Source organism: Mesitornis unicolor, unplaced genomic scaffold (genome assembly GCF_000695765.1).
Source record: "Mesitornis unicolor isolate BGI_N332 unplaced genomic scaffold, ASM69576v1 scaffold13966, whole genome shotgun sequence".
Lineage (NCBI taxonomy): Eukaryota > Metazoa > Chordata > Aves > Mesitornithiformes > Mesitornithidae > Mesitornis > Mesitornis unicolor.
In genome coordinates, this window is record NW_010193117.1 from 40,226 (window position 1) to 55,582 (window position 15,357).

Here is a 15,357-nt window from a genome sequence, read left to right on the forward strand (position 1 = left end):
AAAGAGGGAAAAACTGGTGTCTTGGGGAATATTCCTATGTTTAGAGGCTACCAAATATCCCCAGAAAGAGGGCTGCGTCAGTAACTCCACACACCAGCACTGCTAACTCCTGGAAAACTTTATCATAACAAAGAATTATAAACAGCAAAGGAGCTCCAAAAAAGTTATTTCCAGCTTTAAAAAGCGTAAGCCTTCATCCACATAAAAATCCAGTAAAAACCAGCAGCTTTTTGACCAAAAAAGGTGAAACCCAATCAAACTGAAGCTTTTAATTTCAAGAGTCTTTTTTTTTTTCCCTTCTTATTATTTAGTTTTGAAAAATATTTCAGATACCAAACGGCGCTCCAAGTTTAATCCAGGGAAGATAAGCAGAGATATTAAGGCCCAGAAACCAGCAGCAGACACTGAGAGCACCATCTCAAATGAGTGCAGTAACGCAGCTGGGGTCAGGGTACTCTTTCTTTACCCTAAAGTGGCTTTTTTCAAACAAATGATGCAGTTTCTAACTCTTCTTGTGGAAAAATGAGGGGAAAAGGGTTTGTAACTGTGTCTCATAGTGATGATGGGTCACTTCTGTCTCTATTTGAATAAGTAACTTCAACTTTCTGACCACTTCACGCATTTTCTAAAACGGTCAAAATCCAGAGATGAATTGAACCGAGATGCGAGATGAAAACCACATAAAACCCAAACTCTTCTTTCAGTCCCTGTACGACACGTGCAGTTCGATCAATCTGAGCACACAACATTGCAGACAGAACATAAAATCCTTTCGTTAACATGCAACACAAACCAGACCTGTTAGACTGCAACATAAGTTGAATCAAAGCAAAAGTTATGAAAATTATTAAAAGAAAAAGGGATAAAAATACATACACTTGGTATAGGCATGACCTGCATCTGGTCACCCTGGGGAAAAAGAAAAAAAATCACTGTAAGGGTAATGGCTTTTAAAGGGTAAGAACAAAGGTCTGAAGCAGTAAATGTAGCACTCAAAACATTGTAAACCAAAAGTTCAAAGTATTCAAGAAACCAGGGTAAAAAAAAATAATAATAAAAACAGGATCCTGCATTTTAGTCGCTGAAATGATCTGTTAGTACATTGGCATTTATGGTTTTTAGGAGACTGGACTGGTAAAACCCATGCTATGATTAATAAGAGATGACAATAAGGAAGTACCTGTATTTACTGTTATTTTTTAGCTTTAATGGGCACAGTAACGGGTACATTTGTCTGTGTTCACTGCAGCAACAGGAGGCTCAGCCAGACCTCGGCACGAGGAGTTAACATCACCTGAGACAGCTCCTCAGAAAAGACACCATTTTCACTCAGACAACACCACAATGTCCAAGAATCACACAATGATCATAAACCAACCCAAGGAATCTCACTTTTCTCACCCAGAAAGGGGCAACAGCATCAGTGCTCTTCTCATGGTCTCATTTTTGTGCTGTGCTTGGGAGACGTTAATGTGGTCTTGGACAAATTGAATTTTCTTCTCATTCGAGACCCTGCCACACAGAGACACCTTCAAGGTTGGTCTCAGGGTCACCAACCCAAATAACATCAGAGATTTTGGGAAGTAGGAACTGGATTTTCTAACCTATCCAAAACAAGTATTTGTCTTCTGGTGAGCACAGCACATAAAAAAGGAAGCTGATCCTTCCAGTACAGATGTTGCTTACGTTGATGATTTTATTCCTTAATTACTTGGACAAGCAGATTTACTCTCTATTGACAGAGCTGTTTTCAACATCAGAACACCATCTTCCAGCTGAAAAAAGTCTTGTGCTCACTTGTTTTGGAGTCTAACAGTGTTGACACATCACTGACAAACAAAAGTCATTTGATATTATTTTCAGTCCTCTTCTTTATTGCTACAACAGCAGAAGTTTATTACTGAAGTTCAACCAAAATCCAGAGAAGCTGATGAAGCAGCAACTACCATGAACTACCAAGAAGTCTGCTTTAGTAAAACGTAACCGATTGCTATAAAAATAAAACAACACACAAAAACTGGTGAGAATCCACGTTTTCCTCAAGAAAAAAAACCCCTTTAACTCAGCACGTTAATGTCCTGTTGGTGGACATCACGTGAGGTTCAGGGGCTGTTTGAGAAAGGCAGGTTGTAGAGAGGTGGGTGCTGGTCTCTTCTCCCAGGTGATGGGGGATAGAACAAGGGGAAATGGCACCAAGCTGTGCCAAGGGAGGTTCAGGTTAGAGATAAGGAGGAAGTTCTTTACTGAGAGGGTCGTCAGAAGCTGGAACAGGCTGCCCAGGGAGGTGGTGGAGTCACCATGCCTGGATGTATTTAAAGAGCGGGTAGATGAGGTACTTAAGGATATGGTTTAGTGGGTAGACAGGAACGGTTGGACATGATGATCTCAGAGGTCTTTTCCAACCAAGCAATTCTGTGTGTGAATTTGAGTAGGTGCCAGTCGGATCAAGTGGCCTGGGACCAAACTGTTATCAAGGACCTGGTTACGGAGGCAGAACAGACTGCGAACCTGGGTTTGGTTTTGTTTTTAAAGGCATTTGTTGCATTCATTGGTAGAGAGAATAAAACATAACTGGAGCTCCTCTTCTGCCAAAAGATGAAGCAAAAGCTGCCCCCCATGTATTACTGTTAAGCCTGGCTTTCACGGGAATCCAGAATCCAAGTTTCTAAAGGGCCTGCACTGCTGTTTGTGTTGTTTTACATGCAGAATTTCTTTAAATCAAAAACAATAAGGAAAACAAGCAAATTTCCTAAGAGAAACCCTAAAGTACCTATGCAAAAATCAAAATGGTAATGATGACAACTGGAAAAACAAGAAGAAAGATAAATGCAAGAGCCTGCTGGTAAAGCGTAAGCGTTCATGAACAGGCAAATGCCTTTTCAAAACAAGTCTGCTATGGGAAACTTTTTATTTAAAAAGTGTCCTGCCTCATTTCCTGATGCCTTGGAACAGGAAGGGAAGGAGGTCACAGCGCTATCGTTTGAAATAGATGACAAATGACTGCATTTGTTGAAGTCCTTCCACGAGTTCCCAATGCTGGTAATGGGACAAAGCTGTTCCTCGAATGCCAAAATCTCCCCGCTGTATCACCAAGATAACCCAGGAACCGATTTGTCCAGGCACTGAAAGCAGGTTTTTTTCATGGCACAGTATATACAGATGAAACAATAAACCCTACCTTTTCCCTTAGAGACGTAATTTTAGTTTGAGACACAACATTTTCAGTACCGTGTCGGTTCATTAATGCTGGCTACAGCTGCGTATGGGATCAATGAGCCATAAGTGAGAGCCCACACTATTTTCCTTTCTTGAGAACAGCCTGTATTCAAAGATAAGGAGCTGTTCCATTTTACAGAAAAACCCCTTTAGAGACGAAGCTGATCAAAAGAACAGATTTATCACACTCGTTTCTAACACAAAGCTTACACTAGATAAGCTCTTTAAAAACAATAATACAATAATAACTATTTGACTCTTTCAGAGACTTGGAACTATGGTGCTTTGTCTCAATACACATGACTTTTTGGGGAGGCGAAGAAGGTCATGAGTAGGCAGAGATGGAGGAACCAAACACTGCTATGCAGAGCTATACAGCTATGTACCAGAGGCTTTCTGCTTTCTAGAGACCTGTCATACCACAGGCTGATGGTGACCACCTTACCAAACACCAGGACTTTTCTTGCTCTCATCAGCAATGATTAAGCAGGAGAACGAGCACTGTTATTTACATTAATCTCATGTATCTTCCTCCACACTGAGAAGTGAAACCGGTTTCTGTGGCTGTTAGGAAACCATGCCATTAACAGTCTCCCCACCAAAGAGTTCATGCTCATGTTGCTCCTCTAGGTTTCTTACATGAAGGAGACACTTCTGACCTCAAGAACGTGCTCCCTAGAAGCTCTGCTTTTCTCTCTCTGGTGAACCACATCCATGATGGATAAAGAAGATCCTTTTTCCTGCACTGTGTTGTGAACAGACAAGAGTTGGGGACATGGCAATAGGTCATTAGGTCATCAAAGCAGCTTCCAGCTTTGCCGTGTAGATGACAGCACCATGCAGCACAAAGCAGTGAGGAGAAGGAGACCTAACTCCTGTGGTGGTCAGGGTGGGTGAGGTGGGAATTCAAGGACTCAACCTTTTGGCTTCATTCCTGATACAGGGAAAGCAGCGGGGGCAGAATAAACCTTCTTCTAATTCTGGCTTCTCCCCTGTTGAACATGGATCAAGACCCTTTCCCCTAATCCAACAAGTATAAAAAAGCCTTTCCTCATTTATGCTTCATCTCATTGAACACAACCCACCTGCCCCATTTGTAACTGTGAAACACAAGAGATGGTTCTTCTGGAAGGGAAATGGCATGGATGGACTTCTCAGAGCTCCCTCAGCCACCACGGCTGAAGGCGAAAGGCAGAGAGAGGCAGTTTGCACACAGCTTTTCTCACCTTCCTCTATTTATGTGGCTCCTAGAAGCCTGCAGATGAAATCTGTACCTGCAAACACTTCAAAACTCAGGTAACAAGCTTATCCAGGAAAAAAAACCTTACACCCTGAAGCATGCCCCGAAAAAACACAAACTGAGTCATGTTGCTAAGTGAAGAAGAGAAACTGAGATTTGATTTTATTCAGAAGAAAACACTGAGCCAGCAATGTGCCCTTGCGGCCAAGAAGGCCAATGCCATCCTGGGGTGTATAAGAAGGGGTGGTTGTAGATGAGAGAGGTTCTCCTTCCCCTCTACTCTGCCCTGCTCAGACCACAGCTGCATTATTGTGTTCAGTTCTGGGCCCTCAGTTCAAGAAGGACAGGAACTGCTGGAGAGAGTCCAGCATAGGGCTACAAAGATGATGGAGGGAGTGGAGCATCTCCCTTATGAGGAGCGGCTGAGGGAGCTGGGGCTCTTGAGCTTGGAGCAGAGGAGGCTGAGGGGTGACCTCATTCATGTTTATAAATTTGTAAAGGCCGAGTGTCAGGAGGAAGGAGCCAGGCTCTTCTCTGTGTTAGGCAACGACAGGACAAGGGGCAATGGGTACAAGCTGGAGCATAGGAGGTTTAACCTGAACATGAGGAAAAACTTCTTCACTGTGAGGGTGACAGAGCATGGCCCAGGCTGCCCAGAGAGGTTGTGGAGTCTCCTCTGCAGACATTCAAAACCCTCCTGGACACGTTCCTGTGTGACCTGGTCTGGGTGATCCTGCTCTGGCAGGGGTTGGACTGGGTGAGCTTTTGAGGTCCCTTCCAACTTCTTATATGCTGTGATCCTGTGACTTTCCTCTCCAAACACTCTGGCCCCTAAAAGAAGGCAAAACCCCACTGGCTGGAAGGTGTTGGTGAGCTGCCTGCTGCTGAGGAAGCAGGAAAAAGTGAGCAAGGATTTAATGAGGCTGAACGCTGTGTGCTGCAGTGACACATCCGGCTCGGCACCCGCTCTGCAGACAGGCCGAGATACCCACTGTAACAGATACTGCATCTTTGTGCTGCAGATTTTCAGAAAAATTGTCGCGTTTTAAGAGAAACAGCCATTTAATCGTTTCAGTAAATACAAGTTACGATTGAAAAATGTTGAATTGAAACTTTAGAGACAGAACGGACCATTCGTTACCAGTATTAGAGTCACGCTCGGACAGCAGCTGCTCTGTGAGTCGAAGGTTTAAAAAGTGAACTCAATACTTTAAAGAAGTTTTTGGGCTTTCCCCCCCCCCCATAATGGAACAGAAGTCAGTGCTGAACACTCTGTTTATTCAAAACCATGCTCAGTTTGGTGTTTCTTCCAATCTTATGAAGAAGTGACACGACACTTGACTTGCCAAGCATCATCGAGCCGCATCACTTGGTACAATACTAAATTGAAGCACTGATTACATTTAAATCACTGATGTCATTTCTTCTAATACAGCAAAATAATAGTAATAATAAATATTAAATCCCACAATGCAATTACAAGAAGATTTCATGATTTCAAGTACTTTATAAAATACTCTCCACCCTGCTTTCCCTCCTTTACAGCAGGTTAGAAGTGAGACTCGTAAGAAAGTTCACTGTCACATCAGCTTCAGGAGTAGGCCAGAAGCAAGGTAGGAAAGGCACTGAATTCCTGTGAAACCTGCAGATTTCTCCATCCCTTTCCCTCCTCTGAAGACTTCACCACCAGTTTTCACGTCACAAGTCTAAGTAAAGACAAGGAAAGTACATCCAAGCCGTTTTATACTCGTTTCTCACAGTAACTATTTAACCTTATTGTGCAGTTTTAAGTTTTGAAGGAAAGGGTCACAGCACAAAGCGACTGGGCCATGGTCAGAGGTCACCTGTGATGTAACGTGATAAATAATTACTACAGTACACAAGAGTATCATCAGATGTGACCATATGAATTGCAGCTCAACAGAATTTAAACTATTATTAACCTGGATTAATGCAACGAGAGAGCTTTAATTAAACAGCAGAGGAGTTTAAGCAGCGTGTTGTCAGGATTTCTTCACTAAAACAGGTAGTTTTGTCATCCTTGGATGTTTCATTTCACCAGTTTAGAAACCGAGGCCCATTGCTGCATGTACTTTCCCCCAATTTATTTATCACTTCTAACTTCCAGACAAGATGCTCAGTGCAACTCGGGCACATCCTGCACAGACCCACAACACAGCTCTCCTGGGAAACACTGCTAGTCTGACAGTGTAACGGTAAGCAAGTACATCCAAGTCTTCAAATGCTGTTTTGCTTTCTTTAAAAGCATTTCCTACTTAAACTATGGCAGCACTCAAAATAAAAACTCATACAAAGCCTAGTGGGCTTCAAAATCACATTCAAAACAGAAATGTCACAGACTTATTTGTACTCACTTAGGAACTACCCCTAACTTGATTTCATCTCTGAAGAATTTGAGTGCCTTTCATCCTATTTGAAGGAAATGCCCTCTAAATAATTGTTTCTAACACACTCCTTGAACTTTTCCACTCCATTAAGCTGTAGTAATTCGACGAATTCTGTGATTTGTCTTGGGCTCGTGTACAACTCCAAAACCGCTCACTAAGGCAGGACAGAGCGAGGAGGGAAACCTGTGTGAACACAGACGCTATCACTCGCTCAAGGCATGAAATAGAATAAGAAAATAATTAAGTGTTGTACAAAATGCAATCTGAAAACTACTGACTGGCCCATTTTAACTCAAAACACGCAAACTTTGTTTTTCTCTCTCATGAACTCCTGTTTTCTCTCAGCTGTAATCTTGCCCATACCATCACTTCTGTCTCCTTTCCACTCCCCAGCATAGTGGGAAGGGACATTTTCCCAGTTTCCCGTTGCTTTTGTTTCTCAGGTGGACGTGCACACACACACACACACACACACACACACAAAACACCCTACTCAGGTTCCCTTCAGCACATCCAGGCAAGATTTCCCTCATTTCAGTCAAAATGCACCTTGGCTAGCAAGAAACATCTAAAAATACACATACAATCCCTCCTCTTGGCAGAGGAATTTCCAGTGCATTTTACCTTTGCCATTTAGTTTCAGCACGAACTGCAGCAGTTCAGCCCCTACCCCCTACGTGTTCTTCATCCCAGCCACTTTCATTTCATTTCCTTTCCTCTCTCTCACCAAACACTTCCTCTGCTCTTTCTCCTGAGCTTTTCAGGATTCAAACATAACCAGCAACATTCAAAACAAAACAAAATGGACTGCACAAGGTAGGTAAGAAATCAGCTGCATCAAATATGGAATATTAGTGTGAAAAGCAGCAGGTTGAAAAGCTAGAGATGTCTCAATTTCTGCTGTTATTCCCCATCATGGATACAGCTGTACTTGCATTCCTTTAAGGTCCTTTTAAAATCCTTTTGAAAGAAAAATGGGATGGGAATGATGTTTCCAATAAGAGTGCAGCACCAGTGGAGTTTTGAGAGTGCTGAAAAACAACATAGCATGGAAAAAACGGTATTCCTGTGTTTGCTATTTGAACTGAAGTTCATCAATCACATAATCAAGTCCTTTCAGTGTTAGCAGACATTAAAAGAACACATAAAATTGTGTTGTGATTTCATGTACATGGCAAAGCAATACAATTACTAGAACTCACTGAAAGTAACATGCTGGTCTTACATACAACGTCTTTGAAGTGCTAAAAGTTTCTATTAATTAATTTGATTTATTAGGTAAACAAAACTTAACCTGCAAAAACAGCCAAAAGCCGATCCCTCTGGGCTCAGCGTGCATTAAACAGAGGTGAACTGGTTAGAAAAAGGGGCTAAATAACTATGGCTCTTCCCCTTTTTCGACTGTTTTCCTGTCACTGGAAACCCTTTTAACCAATATTCAAAGTAGTTCCACTACATTTCACACATTTTAACCTTCCTGTAGCTGGGAAAGAGAACCAAAGGCAGGGACAACTCAGTGTCTGAAGCATTACGAGAAGTCCACATTTTTGTAGTATATTTTTGGGGTTTAAATGTTGTTTGCTTATAAAAACCTATAGTGCCAATACCCTTCACGGACAAGTTAGTTTTAAATAGCAGCTGAACAGATGATGTTTGCAATTCACCATCAAAATGGTAACTTTTTCTGTAAGAACAGTATTTTTTGCTGTAACTCATAACACATTTCCATGAGGGAAACCCATTAAGACAAACTTGAAGCAGCACAGAGTTAAACCTTGGTGACAAGACCTAAATGACAGCAAAACCAGAGAAAAGTCTGACCTTCTGAAGTCCTCCATTCTCCTCCACCAAAGGAGGAAGAGCACTGGTGCTGTTGGTAGATGGTGGCTCGACATTGTAGTCACGAAAGCAGCAGAATAAGGTGCTAAAGATACTTCGACTCCTCTGCTTCTTCAAGCTGATATTACATTGGGACACTAGGAAGAGAAAAGAAAACAACAGAGAAATAAATTCATGTAGCACAGACCTCGTTTTCCAGACATACAGTGACTGAATTTAAGATGTGAGGTTATTATCTCTGAAGTCCTTATCAAATATTAATGAAAACACAGAAATTTTCCATCATACTGAGACCCCTTTCCTTCCATTTCAACAACATTTTTGGTTATCAAACTCACACGATGACGTTAACCTGTTACAAACCAACCTGCATCCCTGCAAAATCACATTACTGTCATACTAAGGCACTATTCTGAGAGTTTTCATAGAAATAGCCACAGTAGATACTGTAAATGAAATAACCTGCTGCTAAAATACGTCTCTGAGGAAGCCAACAGGACTGATCTAAACCAGAAGAGATGCAATGAATGCCTGCTGATGCCCGGGCAGTGTTTTCTGGCCAAATACACGGATGTTTAAACTCCTGCAAGGGTCAGGAAAAGACCTGAGATCACAGAATATCAGGAGTTGGAAAGGACCTCGAAAGATCATCCAAGTCCAACCCCTCTGAGTGTTTCTGAGTTTGCTCTGCTGCTGTTTGACGGCGATGCTGGAGGACAACGGCCACAGCACAGGGGCAGCTAATGCTCAGTTCTGAGGCTGGAGAGGGCGGTGTTAAAGGAAAGGAAACGTCAGGAATTTGGTTTCACTCGCTCATTGGTCTAAAATGATTAAATAAAAACCCCAAAACCCAAGAAAAATCAGAATAACTCTGGGTAAAAAGTACGTACAGCTGACTGAAAGGAAGTGGAGCATTTTTAGAGAATAAAACTGTAGATAAAAGCAGCAGTTTGAGGAAAGAAAGCTGTAGCACCAAGTAGAACCACGGCCATCTACATTGTTTATTTACATCCTGCATTAGAAAGAACAAAACTCTCCTCCCATCCTTTGGTACAGACAGAGGGTAAGTGACATTTTTAGTAAGTCCCATTGCACACATCCGTATTTAACTGCCCATCTTTCCTCTTCTCTCAAACTGCCACACGCATCTACCTCCCTCCTGGCATTACAAACACATCACCTGCAATCAAGGCAACAGAAATGCAAATAATACAATTATTCCTATTTAAAAGACAAACTGAGTTAAAGAAGAGCTGTGCATGAAATGGACAATTCTGAGCGAGCTTTCAGGCACACTCTGAAAACAGAAACAAAATCTTCTGTTGTTTTTTTTTAAAAAGACATCAATATTTCCTCCTCTCAAAGCACTTCCAAGGTGTCCCAGCTGCAATTTTCTGTTCTCCATATAGGATATATTTCCACATTTGCCCAAATATTTTTCTGCCTTGAGGGAGTGAGCAATGCTCAGGCTCAGTTATTAATTCCTACTAAGAGGAACATGTACTGGTATCAAAAACTAAATGGGTTTTAGACACGTCCACCACTTAAAAACGCTCAAGAGAACAGAATAAAGGCAGAATTGTGCCCAGATCTGTGCACATCTGCAAGTTTAGGCAAGTGTTTTATTACTTTAAAGTAATGCTTTATTACTTCATTACTTTAAAGACACTGAAAGCAACCTAAACACTGATTTTCAGTACTCCAGTTTGTTGCAGTATGATCCTTTCTGACCTTAAACACCAAAATACGGCGAAATCGGAGCGGGAAGTGCAACGCTGTGAGTCCTGTTCCCTGCAGGCACTGCCACACAAACCTTTCCAATAATCCGTATTTTGTTCTCAGCTTCTACTTCAAAATACGACAGCAAATAATTAAAGTAGAAATGCTCTTACACAGCTTTTATGGTAAGCGCTTGTTTTCCTGGGCTTTGTAAGGTACACGATCCTAATATTAAACTTCATTCCACAAACAAATGTTAAGCACAAACCGGTCCTCCCAAAGCCAAGACTGTGGTTTATAATAAAGTCCAGTTTTTATTCTGGTCTGGGATTGAGGGAGGCCCACAAAGCAGGACCCATTTCTATGAAGTCAGAAAAAGTTAGCACCACGAAGCGAGCGTTAAGCAAGAAAAACCCATTACCAAATATTGGTGTCACAAACGTAGCAGAGTATTTCTGAGCTTACTTTTTGGGAAATTATTGAATACAACACCACGTAAGGCAAAAAAAACTCCCTAAACCACATCATGTTCATCCCCAAGCCTCCCAACGCTAAAGACGGGGACCATGGGCACGCCAAGAGGTGACCACTAACAGGTCATGGGATGAAGCCCCGAATTTGGAAGAGAAAAATCTGCTTGGTAACAACAGCAGCATTTAACAGAGAGGAACTGTTTAGGAATTCACTGTGTAACTTTTCTATGTAGAGTACAAAAAAAGTCAGTAAAGAGAGCAAACAGTCTAAACAGACATTCCAAAAAATCTCAACTTATTTGTTTAAATCATACAAGAATACTTGTTTTCCTTGACCAAATTCTGCATTGTAAATGGCCACTCCCTTTCACTGGTGAAAGACTTGTTCTAGGAAAAATAATTTTGAATCGCTTTTCCTCTTGGCAATTTTGCCATTCACCATACAGTGGGGTTTCACATGGGTCTTTCTGCTAATTTAGTGATTATTTTTAAGATACATTTTTTTAATAATACGTTACAGAGGCTCGACTGTGACTTCATGATTAATTATTCCTGATGCAGTAAGAACAGACGTCCAAGTGGCTTTATGAGCTGTATCGGCACACGTGGGTATTTCACACGTAGACCTGATTTGCACCGGATCCCATTTTGAGCAACTATGGCAGCACTGCACATCACTGAAAATAGTTTCTCCTTCCCTGCTTCCGCTGGACCAAATGCAATACGAGTGCTATTTGCTATATTTCCATTCCTTGAAGTGCTGTCAGAACATACAGGTAACAACTGCATACCAGGTGTAAAGAAGCGTTACTACTGAATCACTGCCATAAACGTAGGTATTCTGGGTGCAAGTTTTAAAGAGAAAAAAACTGCAGAGGACATAACCTGGTGTTCCTTAAAAGCTGATAGGTAAGACCAGGCAGTGCCGACACTGGAACTGGAACCTGAATTATCTAAACTCCAAAAAAAGTGATGCTTTCCCTTGACACCATCCCAGCCGCGCTGCAGCTGCGGGCTGAGGACGTCCTCACCTGAAGACATCAACCACGTGTGTCAGTCCTCAACTAATTCCTCTCCCATGACTTTGTCCCATCACATTTTGAACCAAGCTGAACTTTTAATGCCAAAAGTATCGGAGGGCAAGAAGGTCCCCAGCTCAGCCAACAATTTGGCTGTTTCGTCACCCTGACCCTCCCTGTTTCTTATCCTGGTACCATCTCTAACTCGTACTTTTGAGCAGGAGCAGAACCACACACAATGTCCAGGATGAAGGGAGAGAGCACCATGAATTAACACACCCACACAATGCTTTGCTCCCCTGCTTTCCTAGTAACTCCTAACATGTTATTGGTGTTTTACAAGCGAGCATTGGGCTAATGTGACTTTCAGAAGACCTTTCTGTAACACCAAGACCTCTACATTAGCAGACATTTCAGGCATTGCTGCAAACTGAAGTTAAGAATTCTTATCTCTTCCCATGCAGAAAATGTTACGTGTGCCTACACCTAATTTCATTTGCTATTCTAGTAGCAAGCCATCCAAAATCCCACTGCCTTCCTGCAACTCTTCAGTTTTAATTCTGTATACAGATGCACAGATGTGCACACACATTCATACACATGCACAAACAAATACACACCCCTTTCCCTCACAATTTTTTGCCACCTAATTTCCTTATTCCCTTTTCCATACAGTTCAGTGCTACCCTGAAGAGCAAACTGCACAGATCCCGGCGCAATCTCTTCCCAAGGAATCTCCTGGAGGTCTGCAAGAGCCTTCAGCGAAGCACTTTGTCAAATTAATCTGAATTTCTACAAGATTACTCGCAGACGGGGTCAGAAACAGGAACACGGCTCTCCCTGCCAGAAGGGAAGTCCCTGTGGTCCAGATTTCCCTCCGTTTGAAAGCGCAAAGTCTCACCTATAATTTCCAGATGCTCCCCTGCGCTATCTCTAATTAAAAGCCTCACCGCTCGTATGCTGGGTGCTATTGCGGGTTAAGTTAATTCCTGAATTGCCTGTGAGTTGCTGGAAGTCAAAGGTGGTCCACAAAACCTTATCAAGGCCTTCTGGCAAGTCCTAACAAACCCATTACTAAGCCTGGGGAGCGGTTCGTGGACAGATAAAGGCACATTTTAAGATAAATTACTGCAAGCACATAAGCTTAAATAGAAGGTACCATAGTGGGAGGTTATACAAAGAGAAGAGAAAACCAAAACAAGAAAAACCAAACCCCAAATATTACAGAGAAATGTTATAATAGAAATTAATAGAGGAGTATGGTAACAGAAGTAATCTGCAGCATCTTCTCAGAGCATCCTCTGGAGGCAGAAGGGCTGCTCTCCTACCAAGAGAGCTCCAACAGCAGCACAAGTTAAACAGTGAAGAAAAAGCTTTTCTCTCATACACTGGATTAATAAAAAAAATTGTACTTTGAGGCTTCTCCCATCAGATTTTGCTGTAGTTGTATGAAATTATGCAAGTAGGTTGTTACCCAGCCATTGCACAAGAAACCCCTCGCTGCTCCAGGAAGCCACGGGATGACTGGAGGGCTCCTAACCCAGCCCATCAGTGGGTTAATTACTGCTGAATTTTTCCTAATTTAATGAATGCAATAGCCCAAATAATACAAACTGGGTAACAAAGAGACTTTCCGTGCGCTTTTAGATGAAGTTGCTAAACACAATAAAATGAACATCTGGGTATGCGACCGCCCCGCTAACGAATTTGTTTAGAGTACAAAATGGAAAGATGCAAATCACGATAAAGTGGTATTAAACAAAGCCTTTCTTCAAAAGGAAGACGTTTCGAAATGTACGCACGATCAGAGATGTGCAATTTCTCAATCTTCCTAACGGGCTGCGTTAGATCTTATTAGAAAAATAACATTTTATAGCCTACATGACTCAAGCTAGAAACAGCTAAACAGCATTAAACCAGCAACTGTGCTCATACAGCTCCTATTTCTGTGAAGTATTGACCAGGACAGAAATTATTTTACGATACTAAACCACGCGTGCGATGCCCACACAACTCTGGTTTTAGACGCCACTGGCAGTTTAGCAGGGAAGGGTTTCATGCTCCACGTGAGCTTTGCAGAAAACACAGCAACCACAGCACTGTCACATACCTGAACAGCCGCCCACAGCTGCTTTGACCTTCAAGCACGCACAACCCCAGCAAATTGCTCTGTTTACATTCACATGCTACACCCCAGAATTATCTTCATTTCAACCCAAGTTGGCAACTTCTCTCCCCGCCAAAATGTAATTAAATTAAACTTAAGGGTTTGGGGTATTTTTTCCATTGGAATTATTTCTTTGAAGGGAGGGATCCCACATTAGTTTAGTGAAAGAAAAATCTTTCCAAAACATTTAACTACCCCGCACCAACCCCTTTCCCATACACTGCATTAGCACTCTGCTCTGGATGGGGCTGACTGCATGGCTGAGGGTCAAGAAATAAAAGCTTAAACACATAAGAGAGGTGGGAACATGGAGGGGGAAAAATAACCAAATAAGTTATTTTTACTTTAGAGATAATCTCTTCTTTAGCTCGCTTTGATCCACTTAAAGCACGTCACTGCGCTTGGATCTGAAAAAGGGCCACTATGATTTATGAACTTTTAGGAGTTTCAGGAAAGACTGAACACTACTCTTCTTGATGATGTTATGGAAAACAAGCTCAGGAGTTGCACCTGCACGCTGAGATCAAGCGGTTACGCAAGAGCAGCTTATCTCACGCCAAGAGAAGTTATCTGTGGGTATCAGAACACTGCAGTTTGCTTTCCATGCCTGCTAAAAGTCCTGTAAGAATAAACTTTCACATAATACCTAGGACAAAAGGAGAAAAATCAGTGGGATGAATGTTAACTCAAAAGAGTTAAAGCTTTACAAAGAAAGAGACCTCCACCCCACCAAAGCTTTGGAAATATTTCTGCTGCAGCAGCTTAAAGGAAAAAAAACCACAAAACTTCTTTTGCCCTACATAAATTATTTATCACAGTCCTCAAATCTTGGGAGGATCAAACACTTGCCGTTGGTTATTGGATGCTCATTTTCTAAGGATCAAAAGTAGTGAAATTCTTAAGTCGCTTTTTTAATACGCGACTGGGAACTCAGCACTGCTCTCCCTGTACAAGGCTGCGATGCACCATGAGATACAGGTAACAAATGTTAAAAACAGCAACGGCGCGCAGAAGCCTTTTAACCAACAAGGAGAGATAAGAAACCATGAAAAGGCTCAAAACAGCACAGAAACATGACGGATCCCAAGGCAAATTCCAAATCCATAAAGCAGTTGGTACCCGTCAGTCTGCACACTGAGGTTTGGTTGGACATATGATAGTATAACCCTCATATCATGTCAGCTTCTCATATAAGCTGTGATTTAAACACCCGTGCTGTCCTGCGGTGTTGCAGCATTCAAAGAATTCAGAGGCTGGCTGCTAGGAAATGCTGCAT

At 42.0% G+C, this 15,357-nt stretch overlaps 1 protein-coding gene across 1 annotated transcript in view; it reads right to left on the reverse strand.

Annotated features, from left to right (window-relative positions):
• Positions 1 to 8,840, reverse strand: part of CTDSPL (CTD (carboxy-terminal domain, RNA polymerase II, polypeptide A) small phosphatase-like) — a gene marked incomplete at its 5' end in the record, with an annotated part of 30,773 nt that extends 21,933 nt beyond the window's left edge. Inside the window, 2 exons of the mRNA XM_010187351.1 lie at positions 877 to 909; positions 8,686 to 8,840. Of these exons, the coding sequence (XP_010185653.1) occupies positions 877 to 909; positions 8,686 to 8,840 (188 nt within the window). The remainder of the gene's footprint in view (positions 1 to 876; positions 910 to 8,685) is intronic.
• Between the last annotated feature and the right edge of the window lie 6,517 nt (positions 8,841 to 15,357).